Below are 25,404 nucleotides of genomic sequence, written 5' to 3' on the forward strand. Positions count from 1 at the left end.
TGGTAATCATAACAAAGAACAGCTCAAACCTCTTCTGAATAGATTTTCCAAAGATGAGCCTTGTGATAAAATTTGACTCCGCACTTATGAGCAACCTAAGGACAGAATCTAAAGAGCAGACAGTCTTTGTGATACAAGGCAGGTTCTACCAATTCAAATGAATGCTGTTTTGGTTTAGTTGATTCAGCAGTGACATTCAAATGTATGATGAGGAAAATGTTGCACAAAACCACCAACATCAACTGTTATGTGAACAACATTCTTTTCCAAACAACAACATTGAATGACAACCTGAAAAAACTGAGATGTTCAGGCAAGGAGGGGCCAGCAGGTCTCATCAACAGACAATCTAAGCATTACATTGGTTATTCTGTGCTGCACTTTGTTGAAGACAAAGTGAAAAACCAACAGGTAGCCATGGAAGAGAAGCCAACCAGCTCTGATAACTCCACTGATTGGAAGACTAGCTGAAGAAAATAAGAGCTGTTGAGGCAAGCAAGTGCAGCAGGAGTTGTTTCAGATAAAGCAGGTAACTGACAAATAGCTATGAAAGAGAAGAAGCTAATCAGCATACTAAATGCACCCCCCCTCCCATGGCCAAGCAGTAAGTCAGATTCTTTCCAGAATTAATGTGATACTACACCTCAAACTATGCTAAGTCTCTGCACCACTGACAAATCTGACCAAAAATTTTTAACCTCAACAAGGTGAAGTTGAAGTAATCACAACAGATAGCATTCTAGAAGTTGAAAAACATGTTAGAAGTTTGCCAACCCTGAGAGTGCCAGACTTCATGTCATTCAGACTGATGCATCACATGTTGGAAATGGAACAGTACTTCTACAAGAATATACAGATGTTAGAAAGTTTACCAAACCTTAGAGTACCAGACTTCATGTCATTCAGACTGATGCATCACATGTTGGAAATGGAACAGTATTTCTACAAGAATATACAGACATTACCCTCCACTAAAGTATTTTAATGCAAATGTTATAAGTTAGATTTAGTTTATATAGTATGATTATTAATTTCGTTATTTTTGAAACTATAGTTTGTTGAAAGTTTGTTTACAAAACACTATGTAATCCAATAATTATAAACTAGTAACTGTTATACTATTGCATCATGTCATCAGAATCTTGTGAGTTTAAGTTTTTTTCAATGGAGTATTATTGTATCATAATACTTAGTAGTGTGTGGAATTTTCTAAATATGTGTCAGAGTATAAATGTCTTGAAAATTTAGTGTGACAAATAAATCTAACTACATGATTTTGAGTTGTCATAAAGAGCACACAGTAGTGAATTTTAAAGGGAAATTATCATAGACTGTATTGTAATAATACAGTATAGAAGAATAATTCATCTGTTATAAAGTAACTGAACCAGTCTGTGTGGACTTTTGTGAAAAAATTGTTATTTAAAGCTCTTGACTTAACTGTTATAACTAACAGTGTAAGGAACATCTGTATATACAGGTTTGGCTCGTTTTAGTATATTATTTTAAAAAGTAGATAATGTGCTGTTTGTTTATTACTGAAATATATCAAGTCATACATGCCTACCATAAAACATCCTACCTATATGTAGGAGATGACAACATTTGTTGCATTCTCTCTTTTAGAAACAAACAATAGCTCTCTCTACCATTTACTACTATATTACTTACAACCAGTAGAAAACCAAAGTTTTAATCTATCAAATGACATGTTTTCTGCATAGAGAATTGTCTATTTCACTTCCAGTTGAAATTTCCTTCTAACAAGAAACACATCAATGAGATTATCAGAATTTTTAACCACTTTTAATACATAGTTATAAAGCCAGAAAAAACTGATAGTTATAAAGCATTATCTGCCTTTTCCCATTCCTCATATCATCCCTTAAGTAATGTCCAATTTTACATTCAGGATTCCAAATGCTTTTAATGTTATTTAATCAATAATGTATGTTTCAATGTTATTAATTACTTTCTGCCAACAATTCAAGAGCTTCTGAATGCCACACTTATATAAAATTATTGGAGTTTGGAGAAAAAATGTAGAGAGAATAGTTTTGACATCTTTGTGCATTCCAAGCTCTTTTCTTTTTTGTTTGTTTCGGAATTTCTGTGCTAGCCGTCCCTAATTTAGCAGTGTAAGACTAGAGGGAAGGCAGCTAGTCATCACCACCCACCGCCAACTCTTTGGCTACTCTTTTACCAACAAAAAGTGGGATTGACTATCACATTATAACGCCCCCACGGCTGGAAGGGCGAGCATGTTTTGGCGCGACTCGGGCGCAAACCCGCGACCCACAGATTACGAAGCGCACGCTTTAACGCTAGGCCATGCCAGGCCCAGCTCTTTTCTATCAAGATAGTTCTACAAACTTCAGAATAGTTGATAATCAGATGAGGCAAGGTCTGGAGAATAAGGAGGATGTGGAAGGTTTCTCCAGTCTAGCTCTTCAGTCTTTGTGGATGTGATCCTTGCCATATGGGGCTGTGCATTATCCTGGATTAACACCACACCTTTGGAACTGATCAAAGCAGGCCTATTTTCTTTCAGTGCAACATTCAAGCACTAACTGTTGACAAAAGAAGTCTGATGTAATAATTACTTTGAGTAGTAGCAACTCAAAGTGGATCAAACCAACAATATTCCAACAAATGCTTAACAAGACTTTCCTAGGGCAGAGGTCCATTTTGGACTGTGCTTTAGCCAGTTTACCTGCACTGAGCCATCGTTTGTGGCAATTAAAATTTTTATAAAATATCCATTTTTCATCTGCAGTCACTAACCTGTCCACACTTGCTTTGAGGTTGGCTTCTTTCAAATCATGGGGGGACTCATTTTCCAAATTTTGACACCTTTCCAAGCTGTTGCAGATGATGGTAAACTCTTGAATGGGTTCAACTGTTACAGCACAATCTTCATCAAGTGCAGCAAGCAGCAAATCACCATTAAACTGAACAGGATGACTTGAATGTGGTGCATCACTTAAGTTTTAGTCACCTAATCTGAGCTTCTCAAACCATCTTTGACCTTTTCTTTCATTGAGAGACTCCGCAACATAAACACCTAGAATGTTTTGTGTAGTTTCTGCTGGCATTGTTGCCTTTTTTAACTCAAAGCATTATATAGCTAATGTGCTCCTCAGACACAACCATCTTCATAAGAGTTTAGTTCATTAATGATTCGAAAATGTGGAGTTGGATTAGTCTCTTTAATTTGTCCGAAAATTTTTTATACATGTCCTACTACATATTTTATTATTAAAGCCTTCTACAATGATAGAAATGATGATGCACCTTCTGTATTAAATTTTTGGACATTATTTATGAGATGACCTGATATTATTCTGTATTATTTGGGACATTAATTAGTTAAATACAAAAGAAGTACAGTAATACCATTAGTATGAAAAAGTAGGGTTAAGTTTCATCTCTGGTCGACAGCAAAATAGAAGGTCAAGGTAAGTACTACATTTCTTGTTTAATTGTATTCTCTGGTATTATAAAGGTAACTATAATGTAAAAATTAACTTCTTTAGGTTAGATAAGGAAAGATTAGATAAACAAAAAATAACAAATTTTACACAATGTATGCTCGCAACTCGCAAGTAGCCAGCTCATCATGCAATTTGATAAAGTAATGTAAGCAGATTACACTATTCCATAAAAACAAATTGTGCATACATTGTTGCAAATACACAAAGTTACACTTTTACACCAAATACATCATATTACATTATTCTAGCCAACAATGTAGTTACATCATTCCATCCAATATACACAATAATGTTATTCAGTAAAAACATAACATACTTACACTGTGCCACCAAATACACCAGAATGAAGGTCTTTATTTGAACACTCTACTGTAATAAAGAAGTAACAGATACCTCTGCAAAACAAAACCTCCTTTTATTATCAAAACATACTTAAAGAATTCTTAGATGATTTACTGTTATGTATGCAACAAAAGTAACATTAATTTTCCAAATATTTAAATCAATTTATACTGTTTACACATAAAAGTATGAAAGTGTTGAGCCAAAAAATCCTTTGTTTTTTAGTTTAACAGGATTATTTTTAAAAAAGGGTTAGCAAGCAAAAATAAAAAAAATATCAGTTTAATTTCAATAAAAACAATGGCACAAATTATTTTTGCCTTTTACTTCTGGTCCTGTTTTATCTTCATACATATTTTTTTAAAATTAAAATCAATGATTGCCTAGTTTATGCAAAATAGTTTGGCACAACAATTACCTTTTGTTACTTAAATGTGAGTTGCAGAAACTTCCTTGAAACTTTACTATAAACCAAATATGTTTCAATGGCATTTCTAACTTTTTAACTGTTTAATCACTATTACGATTTACATGCTACTTATACATATATATACATGTAAAATGGAAACTTTTCAAAACTAAAACAAATGGATAATCCAATCCAAAACTATGTTATTACCAGTGTCAAGTCATTATCAGCTGTGTTTATTGTAAGTTGCATTTGAACACAAAGCTTTTATATTGACAAATGTTTTACAAGAATGTACTTGAATGTAAGGATAAAAACAGAAGTATATACCTTTGCCAATATTGGAGATTTTAATAAAATATGGCAAACCAAATTTAAAACTATCACATCTGATAAGAAATTCCTGATAGAAAAAAATAATTTACCAAATATGCTAAGTATAAATATTTTTTGAATATTGCTGTGTTGTGCATGAACTATGCAAAAAAGTCATCTCATTAAACACTCATCATGATGAAGTGATCTAACAGTGCACAATATCTGGTTTGTTAGTATTTATGATATACCTATACTAAAATTACTACACACTAAATTTATAGAATACACAAACTATCTGGTTAGCAGTTTTTTCAGGTGTTTACTAATATTTAGAAATGTCAAATAAAGGAAAATGTTTCAACTCAAACTAATTTGACTATTAATAGCTATCTAGGAACTTTTCAAACAATAAACTATTCCTTTCCAACTCTGATTTTCACTTTTAATCAATAGCTAAACCTTTAAAAAATACTTTATGAAATAAAATATAGTTTAGAAATGAATAATGAAAAAATCTATTACCTGAGACCATATGTAATACATGGTTTTTTCTTGCCCAGCCAGTAATTGTCCGATATACAAACATAGTCTACATCTTTGAAGAAAGTGTCTTTTCTGGAAAACACCAAGTCATCTAGACCTTCTGAACCAGATTCTTCCATCCCTTCAAAACAAAACTATGAAAAAAATATTCATTGTCACGTTGAGTAACAAATATGATGATCTTGGTCTGATTACTTATTAGTTACCAGTTATTTTCATCCCAGACTCACACATTTTGTCCCATTCTATTTGAAACTGTGTACTTGTTAATATTACAAATCTAAGAAGTGTAAGTGGCAGAGCTGGGCAATTAGTGGTATTTGCTAACCAATTAATCAATGAGCTCATTGATTGATTAATATACTGTAGGCAATATAATCCATAAAACCAAAAAACAAATAGGCACATGCTTCCAACTGAATTTTAAGCACTGCATTATTCTGACATGGTATTTATTTTACTATTTTCTTTTACATTGATTTAGTCTTTTTTAAAGTAATTTTTAAATACCCTTGATTTCATATGATATGCCTCTTTTGTAGGGTGCTATTTGTTAAAACATTTCTAAAATTCTCAAAAATTTATAGACATTTTTTACTTGGCAGATTAATTGTTATTGTTTATTTTTCAAATGTGTAAAAACCGAAATTGATAAAGCAAAATTATTTTTTTATTATTAATTTATTTATATATATACTTTAAAATTAAATATTGTAATTTTAAAGAATATAACATGAACAAGATAACTTTCGTGAGCCTTATGTCATATGCCATCTCCAAATATCTTACATTTGTTACTGTAAACTTAATACATTTTTTTTGTTACCCATTCAATCCAGTTCTAAACTGTGGTCGTATCCACCTTATCTCGAGATAAGGTAACACTTATGCACTTTCAAAGGGCATAACTAAAGGAGCATTTATAGAAATTATTAAAAATTCTTAATCCTATATATTTACTCTCTTAATATGTTGTGATATTGCACTACAGACAGATTTATATTACCTTTTTTGTTAATTAAAACTACAAACTACTTGTACCTTCAGTAATGAAATTAATTGAAAAGCCTACAAAATCCTTAAAAGTAGTTCAATTACATTATAATCCATCAATTTCATAATTTCTGTAGTTTCAGTAATGTGATGGATATGAAAATAAAAGCATTAAAATAAAAGTTATTATATATACATATAGGAAAAAAATTATGAAGTTTCCACTTAAATTAATATTTAATTGTTAATAAATAGGATGTCTGTTTTAATTTGGTAAGTCATCATTCACACATAGTGCTTGGATTTTTCTTTATTTTGAATATTACAATAAGAAAACATTTCTTGCATATATTAGTTTCCAATCACTAAAAAATGCATTTATTTTTTTAACAAGTATATGCTATAAGAGCTGCAGGTATTTTAAGAAAATATAATTTTGATGAAGACAAATATAGTGCCTAGGGTGCACACACACATACACTGTGTCTGACAAAAAAAAACAAAGGCATAAAAATTTACCATGGCAACATGTTTATATTGTCATATTTGTTTAGAAATAATTAGTTGCTGGTTGAGGCTGTAATCATATTACTGTACACTCCAACAACTGTGTTGACTTAAATACTGAAACAAAGTGTTCTTAACCAGACCAATCAAATTAAAACACTGATATACAATATTTGTTAAGATCTCTAAAACAATGGAGAAGTTTCACCCCACTAGATTTGCAACTACTTGTATTAAATTCAGGTAATTTCTGAAAAACGTGGAAAAAATGAAATTTATAATCCCCTTGTACCTTTTCCCTTAACCCACATATGCTTATATAACATTAACTAATAGTTATTAATTTCTAAAGGATGAGGTTGCAGCACCTACATGGATTACTCTGCTAAATCTGCATCTGCTTATAGACTATTAAATAATACAATTACATATTTACAGCTTATACAAAAAAAGAACAAAAAACACTATAAAAAACCTGAAGTTCACATCTTGTCTAACAGCCAGAGTTAGAGATGAGTGCTACCAGCCAGTTGCCTCTGTCTTCCATCTAGTCAACAGTTCAAAACTAGTAACAGCAGCAGGTAATCCTTGCAGTTTTGCAATAACAGACAGGAAGAGTAAATTTATTGGCAATATAATTCAAACCCAAGACTCTCAAACTACAAAGCATCCCTTGGAATAATCAAACACCTTAACTTCAATCAGTAAAACAATTCTTCATGAGGTATGCTCACAAGCAGCTCATGCATTACATCATTCAATATGATAACTAAAGCTATGAATTTACCAAAGGATTCATTACTTATATGGCAGGGTTATTAGTTTTTTTACGGTAAAAAGGGCAATAAAACAACAAACGAAGTGGGAAAAAAGATGCATTCTGTTGCAAGCCTTTATTTAAGGTCAGCAACTGTATTTATTTTACAATTTACAGTCATCCCAGAAAAAAAATGTAATTTACATTTATTTTGTATTTTATGGTTGTTACAAGATAGTCAAATCAACAGAGTCCATACAGCATCAGGGAAAAGACAATAACAGACAGAAAGTAATGTTACAGTTAAAATTTTGATACTTATTTTGGAGGTTTTGAAGATTACAAAAATGAAATTTGAAAATTCTCAGACAAAGTTGGAGTTAAATCAGCTGTTTGAGTAATCAAGAGGTAATAACTGGAAACACTAATTTTAATTAGTTCATTATTTTTGTAAGACTAACTAATCAACAGTATTTTCAATTAGTTTTGAGATATTCATTGATGCAATTGCTGCTCACAGACAGTCAATGATATTGACCAGCTCTAGAAGATGATCTAGTTTTTCATGCAAATGTGAGCATGTTTAAGTCTATATACCTAAAAATACATACACACAAATAAGCTCATTAAGTTCTACTTGTTAACATGAATTCAAGTCTCTAGATTTGATCTAAGCTGTTCTAACCAATTCCATAACCACCATGTTACCTTAAAAATATTATAATTTTGAATGTACAAAATGTCTTCCCAAAATTTGGTTATCTTTGAATAAACATTACAAATTTCAAGTTTGAAGTGCATGAAAAATTAGAATCATTTTACACTTATTTTTACTAAAGATTTGTTTGTGAATGTTATGTATCAATCAGAATCAGACTAACTAGTGTGAGTGCAAAATGATTTTCATGGTAAGAATAAAATCTTTCATCTTGCAGTTTCATATTTCACTTGTTTTTGAAATATCCTAATATGATTTTCATTAAAATATATTTTGGTTGTGATTTTCTCTACCTACAAACTACAAATAAATCATTAATGAATAACAATTTTGAAAATTATATAAAATGAATACCTTTTCCTTCTTTGAAGATTTCATTTTGCTATTTTTTATTTTTTGTACATTTACAATTTTAACTATTTACCTTCACATATGTTTTGACTTTATGGTTTTATGACTTACAGTTTACAGTCCTGAGAAACAACACACCATAGTGAGGAAACATTAAAATATTCCCACAGTTTAATGTATCAAAGCTCATTAAACCCTGTATTCAAACATGTAACTGGTTTGCCCTATTTTTTTCTTTTCTCTAAAGATCACTGACAAAACAAAAATTCATATCAAATATGCAATGATAATACATAAATCATCAAAACAGAATGTCAGTTTTTGGACAATCTGAATAAGCTTTTATTTTATCTAATCTAACCAATTAACTGCTACATTTTAGTTTCTTTAATAATAATAATAATAATAATAAAGAGTGCACACGAAAAACAAGAAATTTAGCATGTACCTGTGACCCCCATATTTTTACTCTCAGTTGCTAAGTAAACTTGATTTTACTTTTATACCACAAGTACTACTGCAATATTTTTTTTATTTAATTGGATAATGCATCTACAAACACAGTATGATAGTACATAAAAAGTAGTTACAAATTAAGCTAAGCTTACTGATGTGTTTTCTATGAGGATAAAGTTTGAACTGCAAGTGAAAGAACAATTTCTGTGCAGAAAAAAGCACAATATAATGTTATTTTATAGATTAAAACTTTGGCTTTCTATTAGTTAAAAATAATAAAGTATTAAATGTCAAAAAAGATTAGCATCTAACTATATTAAAATTTGAATTATTAGTTACATTTTGATATCAAGTTTATTCATATACCATGGATAATAAAGTAGCTTAAATTTTGAATGTAATTCATTAAAACCTCATGAAATGCACAAAAAAAGAATCCTCAGAGAAACAGTTAAGGAACTAATACAACTAATATAAAATTAATATGAAAACTTAAATTATAAACTACATTCTGATGCTATTTTATCAGGGGCATAGATCCTGGGGGGATGGAGGGTATACATCCCCCCTTCATTTAAGGTGGGGGATGGTGCATACAATAATTGCCCCCTACAGTTTGGTCTGTTGAATTGTTTTATTGCATCACAGGCCTACAAATTGTGTGTTTGTTCTTGTGATTCTTGTATTCTTACCAATCAAATTACATAATTAGGCCTAGATGTAGACTTTTTCAGTAGCCGAAATGTACATCTTTAATACAGGAGTACTTCTAAGTTTTTCGACCTAAGCGACAGTTTGTAAGTATAAGTCAGTAGGCCTATGTATACATGCAAGGTTTGCAAGCACCGTCACAGAATCTAACTACGTCTTGTACGTAGTGTAAGATTAAGTAAAATTTTCATCACAACAGATTGAACACAGCATGAAATTCGAATTTTACTCCCATGTGTAAACTCCTGTGATCTAGATCTGGCAGGCCATTTGTAGCTTGTAGCTGCATCAATCTTATGTGCATATTGTGCAGTTTTCCTACGCCATTTGTTCTTATGCACGTCTAGCCAGTTTTATTGTTGAACGCCTTACTCTCCTTAGCTGCGAAAACCACTGACCATAATGTACATTTAGTGTACAGTTAATGACAGGTTCGAGCCACTCAGATCCAGATGCGCCCTACATCACCCCCCTCTGCTCCCTTTAGTCTGAGCCTCGAGTTTACAACAGGGCTCATTAGACCTGCATTTGTGGCCCTCATTAATCCATGAAATTTCAAATTATCACTGCCCTCTAATAAAGTGCTGGTGCTTTATGGTAAAAGAACAATATGTTCTCTTATCATAGATAGTAAAAGTATTGTATTTTCTTGTATAATTAGAACACAAAAGGAGCGATTTCAACGGCCTAAAGCCTCTATTCGAATTGTATTGCTAGTTTTTGTTTAGATGTTTTTATTTAATAGACGTGCTTATAGACATTATATCACAACGTGTTTGCCTTTTGATGAGCTTTAACAGGAATATAATATATTTGTGATTGTTTAAGTACTTTTCCAGAAACTTGCAATACTTGTGTTGTAACTAGCACACATTGTCCCAGCAATGCCCAGGCTCTCAGTCGACTTGGTAGTCACTGTGAGGTTCGAGCGTTTGACTTAAATAGATTGTATAGTTCAGTCCTACTTCCATTCTGTTCTATCTTCGTTCATTGTACGTTACAGTTTTTCAATGAAGACTGTATTTTAGCCTGTTGAGTCATCTGGGAAACAGATTCCAATTATGACAAGCAAGCATCTGAAACTTTCTGATATTAGACAGTTCTGCAAGCCAGTTACTAGTACTACAAGTAACAATGCAGATGCAGATAATCCAACAACCTCAAGCAAAGGAATAAAAACTTGTCATACAGAGGAAATACCATGTTCATCAGAGGACGAGTCTGAAAATGCTTTTGCAACTATTGCACATCATGAACCACCAGATAGTTGTGAAACAAGATTGTGCAGTAATGAAAAATCTGACACTCCACAGATACAGTGTGGAAAGCCATTCACATCACCCCAGGTTCAGAATGAAATAATGAAGATGTTCAGCCATCACATACTGGAGAACAATACACAAAAAGTGCAGGAAAGTAAAATCTTTGCATTAATGGCACTCAAGATTTTACAGGTGCCAAACAGGAAGCAATATGTGTATGATACGTAGATGAGAACCTTGACGTCCATAAGACATTTCTTGGTTTGTACAGTGTTTCCAATACAACTGGTGAAACAATATCCTCAACTATACTTGATGTACTGACTAGACTCAATATACCATTGTCAGGATTAAGAGCACAAACGTATGATGGAGCTGCTAACATGAGTGGTGCATACCATGGATGCCAGGCAAAAATAAGAGAAGCAACCGTCAGCTTTGTTTTTTCACTGCGGAGCACACAAAACTAGTTTAATAATGCAACACACAGTTCAAGCTTGTAAATGTGTTCGAAATTCTATCCAGTGGGTACATGAACTTGGTGTCTTGCTTTAGAGATGAGGCAAATACAAGACAATCTTTGAAAATATTGTATCGTCAAACAGCCACAATGATCCAGTTAAATACATCTGCCCACTGTGTCCAACATGCTGGTTGTGCCACCTATCTGCAATTACATGTGCTAATGATCACTGCAATAACATTGTTGATTCTTTGTCTGAATTAGCAAATGCAAAATCAGATGTAGCAGTGAAAGCATGAGGTCTACTGGACAGATTTGACAAAGAAAAGACAGTTTTAGGATTGTTGATTGCTCAGCATCCATTAGCTGCATTACAGGAATTAAACCATACATTCCAAGCAAAATCAGCAACAGTATCTGGCATGATTGAAGCATCTGCAATGACAGTTGAGCAATTGCAGGTATTGCGAACAGAGGAAAATTACAAGATATTTGATGAAGCTGAGAAAAGGTAACTTCCCTAGATTTGATGCCTATTGAACTATGATGCATTTGCAGACTCCCCAGAAGGATCACAGGTGATGGTTCAGCACACCATTCTACAACAGCTAGAGATTACTACAGAAGCCAATATTTTGAATTTGTGGACACAATCATAGCATAGAACATCTGACCACCAGATTCAATGCAGACAACAACTTGAGGCAATATCTGGCACTTGAGAACATGATCACATCTGGCAAGACTGACAACTCGGTTATAAACTTCTATCTAGAAATTTCTGCACAACAGCGAGTTTCAGTTGCCAACAACAAAAGCAGTATCTCTGAAAGGTACGAAGGATGCTTACTGTAAAATGCATGAAACAAGCCAGCAGATGTTTAGTGAAGTGTTTCTCCTCATGAAAATTTTGCTTGTATGTCCAGTATCCAGCTGCAAATGTGTGTAAAAAATCTATGTCCCTGTATTTTATTGACAAAAGTTTAATTAAATTTTCAATGTAACAAATGTAAAACATCATGATATATACACATTAACCAATCTAATTCATAAACAATTAGCAGGCTTAAATGAAATCAAACAGAAGGAGCAGTACTACAGAACTGGTTTTACCATTATAGATATCACAAATTATCACTTCCATTTTAAGAGACAAATAACCGAGATTCCCCAATCATACTATCATTGGAAAATTAGAGGTTCTGAGTTTTGGATTTTCTTCACTCACTATAAAAAAGTTGAAATCATATTAACATGTGAAATCATGATAAAGTTTAAAAAAAAGAATGTCCAAAGTTTAACAATTCTTATGTTTCATTAACCTGTGCAAATCTCAGCAGTTTGAAGAAGCTAAACATGTGCTGTAAAGTACTGAAGAATCAAATGAAATTACCACAAGTAAACATGGGAAGTTATTGTGCATAGTGATTAAGTGGAAGTTGCCTCAAGGCTAGTGGCATGCAAGTCTCCCAGGCTGATGCACGAGAAAGATAGTTAAACTGTGTGAAGAGTCCTCATAATTGGCCAACAAATAAATATTTACTTGACATACTATTAGCTACGTATTTTACATTCGATTAATCATTCCTGATACTTAACAATTAAGTCATGACTACATACACCACAAGGTTACAAGTTAATATTTAAGTGTGCAACATCAACTGCTTCCTCTACATCAAGCACTAAGAGCCATCGTAAGTGATACTAAATTATGGAAGAACAAAAATATGAATAGACAGACAATATTTGGAACCTAGGAGTGCTTTTGATACATATATAATTTGAGGATGATTATTCTCAATTACAGCTGACTGCAGACAACTGAAAGCAGTAAGAGTTGAAATGTTGTGGGTACAAGCACTCAATATCCAACACTTAACTGATTCTCCTTAGTTGCTGGCAAGTTTGACATCAGAGTGTGGATTTTGTCTGATAAATGAAATATACTCTGTGTTTAAGTGCTATAGCTACAGATATTATCTATCACGATTTAAGGATGACAATGAGGACTGGCAATGAAAGTGAGTAATATATCACTGAGTAATTTATGCTAAGCTCCATACTTACTGGAGAGGTGGTGAATAAAACAAAGAAGAAAGAATGCCTGTAGAAAATGTCATATTTCTCATACTAGGGGAAATTTAAGATTCTTTTTTAACATTGCCTTATAAAATTAAGAACTTAAAACTTATATAATATTAAAATTATTATTAGCAATGATTTTATGATGTACTAATTGATACAACATAAGTAGTTTAAATTTTGAATGTAAATAACTTTAACCTCAACACGTGCAATAAAGAATGCCCAAGGTGATAGGTTTAATCCCATTATATTTCTTGATTTATATGTTATTTCAGTGTACATAAAACATTTAAAGCAAATCTCAACAAATCTGCTAACAACAAAAATCAAATGCTTAGATTCATGTCTTTTGACAAATAGCACAAATATAGACAAAGGTCTGCACAAATATTAGTTACTTAAATTGCTGATGAACTTGCACATTTTATAAGTTATTATATCATGAAAGTGAAAATAAATGTACCTTTAAATTTACAGGCAGTTGACAACCTGTTTTATGATATGCTTGTATGGCATGAATCCAGGCCAATACTGGGCCTTTGTCATCAGTTGCTCCCCGGCCATATAACTTCCCATCTTTCTCTGTAAGCTCAAATGGCTCTGTGTCCCATCCATCTTCCTACAAGTTAAAAACAAACATACATACCATACCACGTTAAAAATCCTTTTAATTTTTCTGTATTATTAAAACTTTATATAAGAAACTAAGAATGGAAGCGAATCTTATTTATCCTTTAATATATCTTTTAGCTTGCCTGTAGATATTTTCAAAGCAGAACTTCATTAGTAATTGTTCAGATCATATGCTGCAAAATCATAAAATGTAGCAAAGATGGGATCTCAAGACTGACCTCAAGATCAAATTATTAGGTCTTGATCTCAACTGCTCAGACCTCAAACCTTGTCTCAAAAATTATTTTGCAAAGTTGCAAGCAACTTCACACCCTGATTTTTGTAAAAACAGTCAATCTTATGGCAACAAGTACCATAACTCATATTTCTATTTTTTTCTGATCAGAATTTGGCCATCAGAAGTACTGTTCCTCTTAAAATTAATAAAGTATGGATACATACATTAGTTTCATTAAAAAGTAGCTGAAGAATATCAAGGTGAACACAGTATTTAATTACCTAATGGGTGAAGATAAAACTGAATACTGTAACAAGTTTGTAAAAAGTACAAATGTTGTATCTCCTTTTGTTAACTAATTGTCAACTTTACTCCTATTTCATTAAAAATGCTCTTGCTACCTTAGCAGCTGGTTGAACATCCAAGTGGCCATAAATGCAAATTGTTTTCTTCTGTGGGTCATTTCCAAGCTGGCCAAGAATCACTGGAGGACAAGGAATAGCTTTTCCATCAGGAAAGGTTTGAGTTCCAACATCGGCCAACTCACAAGTAGCTCCTTCAGCTTCCAACAACTATACATAGAAAGAAGTTTTCTTATTTGATGCTAAACAAAACCTATGATATGCTTTTTTTTTAATCTAATGACAAAACACAAATCTAATTAAGACTGCTGTTAGCAATTTGGAGATTTAAGTAATGAGAACAGATATATATGGATGTCACAATAATGAAACATTTTAACAAATTTAACAGTCATTATCTGTAAGTCACCAAGTCACTACTCACCATCAAGTTAGTTTTCCTTTTCTGGTAACACTAGCATATAGCCTATCAAATATAACACAGCAAGTATAACCACCCTCACATCAAATAGCTACCTAAAATAAATAACTTTTCTGAAATCAAGCTTTCTGAAACCAGCAGAGGCAAAATATACAGCCAAGGCAGTCAAACATTGCTGAATTCCTTTGTGAGCCAATCAAAATTAAGATTACTCATGAAATGAATTTGGGGAGTATTCACAAAATAATTGCTAACAAAAATCAATTAAATTACCTTCTAATATATAGAAAAGCCACAGAACTGAGGTTATACTAGGTTCCAACAATGGCTTTTATGCCATATTGCTCATCAAATCTAATGTTGTTAGTCTATGTATTGAAAGTGTGAAACAAAATGTACAGACAAACAAATGTGGAAAGTTTGTTGATTTCTTAATTACTCTCCATTTAATAGAGAGATTTGTTTTTATCAAAAGCATTAGTGATATAAAATAAAATATGATTTAAGTTCAAAATTGAATCAATATTTTTACTTTCACGTACTTTTATGCACTTCGTTCTAGGCTAGGTGATCCCACACTTCAGGCTCATTATACCAAAACAGTACCACCATTCACTCTCACAGCCCTCCTTACTAAAATTATAATGGGAAAACAGTAATCAAACTATTCCACCCGAGTAAATGCGTTTTGGCTTTTATGAGCCCTCCTATTTTGACAAATTAAACATGGCATGGCACACATTGGCTTGTATGTATGTTAGATGGATGGGGAACTCTAAGTCCTCATAGAACCAAATATATTCTTAAAAACTCAGTTCATTTGAGTGTTTGAAACATGAAATAGTTCAGATTTGGCTTGATTGTTCAATACAGTTATTCATTGTTTCTGTTTGCAATGAAGTCATCAATAAGTTGTGAAACACATAATTTTGCAAGTTAATTTTTCATACTGTTTTTATAGTCTTTACTTTATTTATTGAAAACTATGCAAATCCAGATATTTTGACTTTAACTTAGAGATATGTAGATGATTTAATTAGCATAAATAATCTTGAAATAATGTTATCAACACTGTTTATTCAGCACAATTAGAAATTGAAAATACTTCAGTTTCTGATACATACACACATTATTTAAATTTAGAAATTAAAGTAACTAAGAAGGATTATTAATATATTTTTGACAAAAGAAAAGATGACTTTCCAATTAATGGTATCACTTTCTTAAATAGTAATGTGCCATACCCATCTGTTATAAACATTAGTACTTTACAGTTATTCAGATATTATAATATTTGTAATAAATAATATTTTATGATAATATTGAAATACTGGTACAAAAATTAATAGTTAATGAATTTAATACACAAAGTTTAGATAAAATTATTGTACTATTCTGTAATAAAATACAAACATATACTAAATAAATACAATGAAATAAAAATAAATTTTACTAAAAATTATTAATAATTATTTTAAGTTAAAAATGAATTCATTTAAGAACTTGGCATGATAAAGTTTACTTAGAAGAGAATAATTCTACTATTGGAAAAAATAATGGCAGAATTAATACCAGTTTCTAAAAAAGTTGTTGTTCAAACTAATACATTAAAAATGATGCTAGTGTTTTAACCCACTGACTGCTGATTTGCCATACAGGATATTGTATGCAGTTGAATGTATGCTATATACGGTATATAGCTCACAAAAAATTACGTGTTTGAAAAGCAGGTGCAATCAGAGGTACAAGTTCATTACAAAATCTATGAATAATCCATATACACAAATTTATAAGTGACAGTTGTTTGGTTTGGTGTTTTATGGCAAAGCAACTAGTCTATCTGTACCAAAAATCTGGTAAAAAGTTAAAATTAAAGTAAAATTAGTAAAATTTATAAAAGGTAATTAAGGTAAAATTAAACAAAATTTAATTTTTGAATTAAAAAATAAATAGCATTAAAACCAATGTTTACATCTAGTCTACAGCAGTAAGAGAAAAACTACAGTAATACAAGTTGTAAAGGACTTTTTGTAGCATTATTGTAATTATCATAACTCGCAAGGAAAACTAACATGTAAGTTAAACAATCAATGTTAATCATCTGAAGTTGGCCTTTCCAGTCCTGGTTTTGATTTATTTGATGTTACAGCCATTTTCTAATTTCAAATTGAACTAGATGTACTTTGATTCTTAAAAGAAAATCACATTAAAAAAGGTCTAATGTATAAATCAAAAAAATTTAAATAGCATTAAAAAGATTAATGGCCTTTTAAAAAACTGAAAGCATTTAAGGTGGACAGTGTCACCATTGCCAATAACACTGTCTAACATTACAGATAAACCTTGAGACAAAACATGTTTAAAATGGTGCCGTTGTTGAGTCATAATGACGGCAAGACAGTAAAATATGGCTTATTTGTGGCCTGAGTGTTACACAGACAACACATTGGTGCATTAGTCTCAGATAAAAGAAAACGATGAGTTAAAAAACTGTGATCATTGCATAGTCTAGTTAGAACAACTTCCTTTTTCCAATCCTTATGGAAGCAAGACAGCCAATGTCCAAAAGAAAATTTTATTTGGAAAAGCTTATTTTCACATTGCTCACTCCAAGTCAACTGCCAACTGGCACAGAGTAGAGCCTTGAATACAGGACCATAGTGCATGTATGGAACAGTCACAGCAGTGATAGTGCCAGAGCTGATAGATTTAGCTGTAGTGTTGGTGAGTCAGTATAAATAGTGCAATTTGAGTACTGCTTAGCTTCTATGTGATCCAGGGCAAGAGACATGACGTACAGTTCAGCAATGAACACAGAAGTTGTAGAGAGGATTCTGTGCCCAACCACCGAGCCACAACAAACCATGGCAGAGCCCACAGTCACCTGATTTCAAACCATCTGTATAAAGAGGAATGGAAGGATGTTTCGAAAGATGTTCAGCAAATAAAAGACAGTATTTCCAATAGGGAGTGTGTTTTTCTCAGATAATTTAAAGATAGATCACATTTGGGGACTGTAATAAGCCATGGTGGGATGGACTGACCGGTGGATACAACAATGTTATCCAAAGACAGACCCAATTCATCCAACTGTGCCTGGATACGAATGCCAAAAGGAGCAATAGTAGATTGTCTGTTCTGAAAAAGTATGGCCCATCGAAAAAGGAAAACACAACCCCCAGGCAGGATGCTTTGGTAAGGAATGAAGTTTTCAAAACATATAGTAAATACAGTTGCAAATGTTGAAGGTGCAAAGAAGGTTCATCAGACTGTGTATAAGCTCTGAACTGGGGAAGTGCAGAAAGCCCCAGTACAGAGCTGAAGTCCTTGATAATGAATGGGGTTCAGCATTTTTAAGGTCGAGGTCCTGGCAAAGCCATAGACCAGTGATACATAGTCGTGTTTAAATTGAAAAAGAACACAATATATCTTTAGCATAGAACATCGATCCACTCCCCAAAATAGTGGAAGAGAGGTCATGGAGGCTGTCAGTGCTCTTGTACATTTGACCTATAGCTGACACTCAAAACACAGCCCTAAGGGTCTACAAGTTCCTGTAGAAAAAACAGGAAAGTGTTGAACCTACATGAACTTGGAAACTCCTGTTCATTAAAACCTTTTCAATGAAAATGGGCAAATGGCCATGTAACCCATATGTATGGAGGTCTCATCTCACAAAATGCCTCCATGTTGCATCATAAGCCTTCTCAATGTCACAGAATATTGACATAGTTGTGAACTTAATCCAAGATTTCTTCTGGCTTTGACATCTTACCCACTGAATGTGTGCACAGGCCTGCTGGAAAGTAATGTGGTACATGTGGCACAAGAGTGTGGATTACCTATGAAATATATCACAGGCCCATTTTTGAGCCTTTGGTGCCATGTGGCAGGCAGGATTCCACAACGGATGAGGATATCGTGGAAAATGTGTCAAGGTTTCAGGAATACATTGAGCAGCTGCCTATATAACAGTCAGTTACTGCTACTACACAGTTGTCTACTGATAGCTTACAGATGATGGCAGGATCAAGTTCTGTGAGAGCAGTGAAAGAGGGCCAGTTTGCTTGATCCAGCATCCACGGGGGCACACGGGTCAGGTGGCATCAACCACGACCAATATCTCTCAAAATTATAGGAAAATGATCACTGCATCATGGATTATTGTCAACCCTCCATGAAAAGTGGAAAAATGGTGAAGGGGAGCAAACTGAGAGATCAATAGTAGTATGGTATTTGCTTGTAACTGCAAGCAAATAAAAATATAAAAAAATCTGATAATTTATGAAATCATTAAGTAATCACACAAACAAACTTTACTTCCACTAACTAGACAGTTTAATATAATAGGATCCAATACTCCTTTAGTCAACTACTAAAAATATACTGTTAGAATTTCTTTTATAATTTACTTAAATTTATAAAATCAAAGAAAAATTTAACCCTAAAAAATTACTTCTTGAAATGCTTTAAATACTAACCTATCATAATTCTTTTTAAAGCAACAGAACTAAAGGGTGTTAGACACTTATAAAAATGTGGGCAATAGAATTTTATAATTAAAGCATCTAATGATTTAGAACAGCTAACCCTCAATTCTATATGCATTCTTACTCATGTAGATTTTTACTTTATAACAAATCATGTAAAAACTACAGGTAATCATTATTCTAACAACTGTGGGAGAGTAAATCAATTTATTAGTTTACCAGATCTTCAATTTCTTTAATATATCGCTTCACCTTAATCTTTAAAAAATATATATGAAAACCAACTCCTTTGTTTTCCGATAAAAACTTGATGCCACCTCTTGTAAACACATTTATCAGTCTGAACTTTGTTCAATACATTGTAAGCAGCTATTAACCTTGAATCTTATTTTTATCTTTACAAAGATTCTCATACAATACTCAATTTTATTGTTTTCTGCAACTATAATCACTTAGGAAGATAACTTTTGATCCTGCCATCTTAAAACTACATTAATCAGTCTTTGCATTTTATTCATGTCCTATTCTGTAATATTGCATGCACTTTGAACAGTGCAATTCAAGTATATCTTCAAAAACATACTGCATCAAAGTCCAAACAAGCTTATCTCCTTATCTCACTTTCAGACAAGTTACCATTTCAAGTCATGTAGGACCTAACAGGTTTTTCCAGATCACTAACTGGTTAAAAGTTCTTTGACTTGAGTGTCTTGAAACTATTTCATGTAACTTCAGTGCCAATTCTTTCCACTTAATTTTTTTTTTTAATCAACCAAACAAAATTCTGAGAAACACATTAATACTATATATTTTAATGCCTCTTCTTTATAAATTGTGAGTATTTATAAAGAGTAGAAAGATTTACAATACACAATCCTTATGCTTTGGAATAATACTGAAATAAAATCTGTTAGTTAATGATTTACAATGATGGTTCACCAAAATATTATTACAAGCCTGTCTCAGGCACCAATGTGTGGGCTACCAATAAAACAAAATGCCTTTAGATACTATCTAAATAACACATTTATGAAAACAATACTTTTAATGGCATTACTTATATTTGTTGCACATATTTCGCATTCCTTGTCTTGGTATCTATTTTATGTAGAAACACTGAAAAATGTTTGTACAAGTTTGGTTTAAAAGTGACTTTGAAAAAACATGCATCAGCACACCATACCAGTAAAATATGTATTACACAATTTAGGAGGGCAATGTGGACCAGAAGGGTGTTCAAAATTACTTCTATTTTTAATTAATTCCACTTATTAGCATCTGCCTTTAAAGTAGACGTTATATCGTTTGTTTTTTTTCTTATTCCATAATAGTCATTTTCCAATTCTATCAACTTGTATATCAAAACTTTTTATGTACTACTAAACAAAATACTTAACTAATTAGTGGCTACAAACTTAACTCCAGGTCATTTATTAATATATTTTTATTGTTTTTGTAATTGAAATATGTAATGCTTAAAACAATATTTTTAGGTTATCCTTATTTCTAATAATTGCTCAGTGTACCACCTTCAATATTTTCATGAACCACAGGTTGAAAATCACCAGAGAAGCAATACAACTCTGTTCACTAAAATTTGTACATTAAGTTATTTTTGGCCAAACAAAACTGCATACATACTTTGCCATTCCATTTATCAACTGTTTAACTACTTAGGGGAATGTTTAACAAATACACTACTCTTATTGCACTACACACACTGTTATCCTAACTGCACTGTCTGATATTACAATCAACCTTTATTACCTTAGTTTTATATGTACAGTGTTTTTTATTTCACCTTCCTAAACCAAATTTTGCAATACTTAAATTAACTAATGCTGGTGATACTAAATACGAACCCTATTACACAAGATGTTAAGACTCTTATACTGTGGAACTTACTTTACTGATGCAACCACCATGTGCTTTAAGGATTATTCTCTACAAAGAAGAATTCCATGCATGGCTTGGAGCAATAAAAAATGAAAAAAAGTTCCTTAGGCCTTAAAATTATTCTGACAAGCATGTAAGCCTCAGTAGACAAGGACATATGTATAGAGTTCTGAAACACTGCTGAAATATCACTGCAATTACATTTAAGATAAGAACTTAGAATGTTAACTACTCAAGACTTGTTGGAAAAATCAACACAGGTTACAAGCAGCTTTACACTCGCACACTATACATAAAAATACTGCATGTTGGTCAAATTACAAAACATATGATAGGCTGTCTCTAACAGTTACTTATAACTGTTTCAGCAGTCAGAATTGGGCAACAATAGGAACCAGTCGAATTTATTAAATTTCTCAATAATGGAAAACAGATACCACCCAGAACACTTTATTCATAATAAATAATCTTGTGATTAGTAAGTATGCTTACATTCATGAATAACTCTGTACTTTTCCATTTTCTTTTAACACAAAATGTTATTCATCAAAGAATAACATCAGTTAAAACAATCTATGTTTTTCATTTATTTAAATAACATGATACACTAAATGAAAGGTTAAAAAGCGATGGTCTGCACATAGTGTAGCACACCCTTTTCCTTACGGACTGTACATTACATGTAGACCTTAGAATGTTGGTAAAATCAGATTAACAACTTCTAATATATATACAGAAAAGCCAGTCTGTTTTGGTAATGCTCTGTTTCAACAATGGCTTTTATATCATGTCACTTAGCAACAAAAGTTGGTTGATTGTTTGGTGTTTATAAGTGCCAAACAACTAAGCTATCTGTGACAAACTATTTGTAACAGATAAAAGTAAAATTATTATAATATGTAGTAAGAAATCAAGTTAAAACAAAACAATGGCCAAATTTTATACAAGAGGATGAAATAGCATTAAAAATGCCAGAGATCCTTAAAACACAAGTAAGGTGGGTAGTGTCACAATCTCCAATGACACTGTCCAACATAAGTGGTAAACCCATGGAAAAAAAACATGTGTAAAATGGTACCATCATTCAGAATCATAACCCTGGCACAACAGTAAAACATGGGCTAGTTTGACTTGAGTGTTGCAAAGGCCAGACATTGGTGCATCAGTCCCAGATAAAAGAAAACAATAATAAACAACAGTGACCAATGTATAGCCTAGCCAGAACAGCTTCCTCCTTCCAATCCTTATGAATACAAGATGTCCAAAGAACAACAAAAGGTTTGGACTGAAAAAGCTTGTTATCATGTTGTTCACTCCAAGTTGACTGCCAACTGGCATGATGCCGAGCCTCGAATATAGAACCATATTTCATATATGAGACAGGCACAGCAGCAATAGCAGCAGCAGATGGACTTAGCTGTGGTGTCAGTGAGCTCATTCTGTGAATACCAATATGGCCTGGTATCCAGAGAAACTGGATAAAACAGAAGATAAAGAAAAACAGGCCAGTCGATTTTGAATATTCACGAGAGCAGGGCGAGACAAACATGAACCGATTCTAGAGCCAGTAGAGAGCTAAGAGAGTCAGTAAAAATAGCACAAATGATGATACTGCATAGCTTGTACATGTTCTATGGTAAGAGAAATAGAAATACAACTCAGTAGTGAACACAGATAGTGTAGAGGGGATCCTGTGTGCAACCACCAAACCATAAAAAACCATGGCAGAACCCAGAATCATCTGATTTAGAAATATCTATGAATGGGAAGAGTGGTCCAAAAGATGTTCAACAAGTAGAAGATAATATTCCAATCAGGGGTATCCACTTTCCTCAGATGATTTAAAGAAAAGTCACTGAAATAATGGCAGAGTGTATTCAAAAGAAGCAGAGCCCACTGAGGAAGGACAACACATCCCACCTGCTTTGAAACATACTGTGAAGAAAGTTGCAAGTGGAGAAGGTGAAGAGGAAGTTCATGAGGTCTACAAACTCTGGACTGGAGGAGTGCAAAAAGCCCCAGTGCAGAGCTGAAGCTCCAGATGATGGGGTCCAACATCTTCAAAGCCAAGGCCCTGACAGAACTATAAACCAGAAACCCATAGTCCAGTATGGATCAAATAAGAGCACAATAGATCTTTAGCATAGGACACTGCTCAGATCCCCAAGAGGTAGAAAAGAGGACAAGGAGAAATATTCAGTGCCCTTGTACACTTGATTTGTGGAATGAAGGTCAGCTTACAGTAAAAAAATAAGTCTCAAGAACTTTGCCTTAGGGACCACAGGAAAAAAGCATCACTGAGACAGAGCTCAGGATATGAGTGAATATTTCATTGGTTGCAAAAGTACATGCAAACGATTTTAGAGAAAAAGGTGAAAAACGTTTGCTGTGATTTACTTCAGCAAACCATCTAGGGCAGTCTGAAGTTGCTACCAAATAAACCTCATGCTCAATGATTGACAAGAGATGTGGAAGTTGTAGACAGACCCTGTTTGCAACAGTAGGAGGAAGTTGTCCAGCAATGGCATTAATCTTCACACCTTTCAGTGTGACACTCAAGACAGCCCTGAGGAACTCCATGTTCCTGTGAAAAGAATGGGATAGCGTCGATCCCACACAGGCTTGAAATCACTGATCCATTAAAATTTTTTTGGATAAAAGTGGGTAAATAGCCACACAATTAATACAAGTCAAGGTCTTGCAAGATGTCTGTACCTCCAGGTAGCATTCTAAACCTCCTCAAGGTCAAAGAATACAGAAACAAACGTCACTTAAGAAAGGCTTCTCTGATCAATATTTTTAGTCAAATCAGGTGGTCTGAGGTGGAACACTGTCCTCAAAATCCATGTTTAGTGGGTTAGAGTAGGTTGGTTGATTTGAGGCACCAAACAAGATGAGCATTGATCATCCTCTCCAAAACCTTACAGAGACAGCTCCTCAAAGTGATTAGATAGAAAGAATCTTGAGATCATTCCTGGGCTTACATAAAAAGAGGACAATAGCCCAGTGCCAGGCATCAGAAATAACATTCTCCTGCAAGATATTGTTAAAAAGAAACAGAAGAATAGCATGAAAGGTAGGAGAGAGATGGAACAGCATCTTGTAGTGAATATGATCAGGTCTGACTGATGTACTGCGAGACTGATGAAAAGGAAGCTTGATTTCAACCAGTGTAAGGGCAATTAGTCATAGATATGATCAGTCTGAAAGGAAGAGGGCAATTGCTCTTCCCATGACTTAATGGCCAAGAATATGGAGGGGGGGGAAGAGAGAATAGCTAGATGCAAGAAAAAAAGCTCTTTCTAGCAACTTCCTGGCCATAAGAGAGCAAAATCAAAAGGGAAAAAATTATACGTCTCACTGACCTACTGAATATTGTCCCATATTTTCAAAGTGGTGGTAGAAGAGGTGTTATAATTGTGAACTTAACCCAAGATTCCTTCTGGCTTTGACATCTTACCTGACCAACATGGGCACAGGTCCACTGGAAAATAATACAGTTTGAAAGTGTAGGACACCAACAAAAGGTGTTCCAGACCCATTTTTTGCCTTCCATGCCATTTGGCAGACAGGACTTCACCATAAGCAAGGACACCATGGAAAAAGTGTTGAGGTTTCAGGAATAGATTGAACTACTGCTTGAACACATTCTTCTATTAATGGCATAGAGATAACAGAAGGATTAAGTTTTGAGAGTGCAGTGAAAGAGAACCAGTTGGGCTGATACACCAAGGAACAAGAGTCAGTGCCAATGACCACAAGTCTCCCTTAAAATGATAGAAAAATTATCACTACCATCCATAAAAAGTGAAGGGAAGCAGATCGAGACCAATAGGAGTGAAAGACTGACCAGGTGCATGAAATAAGTATACGAACCAGTATAGAATAGAGAAAGGTTGTGAGCTGAGAGCATATTCTCTGTGAAATGACCCCTTTCAGAGAAGATTATGTCCATTAAAATTTCCCATGATTAAAA

General features: G+C 33.2%; 1 protein-coding gene across 1 annotated transcript in view; it reads right to left on the reverse strand.

Moving 5' to 3' along the window:
• Positions 1 to 25,404, reverse strand: part of Cndp2 (Cytosolic non-specific dipeptidase 2) — a 51,713-nt gene that overhangs the window by 20,568 nt on the left and 5,741 nt on the right. The window contains exons 3-6 of the mRNA XM_076495580.1: positions 14,661 to 14,831; positions 13,873 to 14,028; positions 5,086 to 5,240; positions 3,815 to 3,889 (exon numbers count right to left, since the gene is read on the reverse strand). Of these exons, the coding sequence (XP_076351695.1) occupies positions 3,815 to 3,889; positions 5,086 to 5,240; positions 13,873 to 14,028; positions 14,661 to 14,831 (557 nt within the window). The remainder of the gene's footprint in view (positions 1 to 3,814; positions 3,890 to 5,085; positions 5,241 to 13,872; positions 14,029 to 14,660; positions 14,832 to 25,404) is intronic.

Source organism: Tachypleus tridentatus, chromosome 3 (assembly GCF_004210375.1).
Source record: "Tachypleus tridentatus isolate NWPU-2018 chromosome 3, ASM421037v1, whole genome shotgun sequence".
Lineage (NCBI taxonomy): Eukaryota > Metazoa > Arthropoda > Merostomata > Xiphosura > Limulidae > Tachypleus > Tachypleus tridentatus.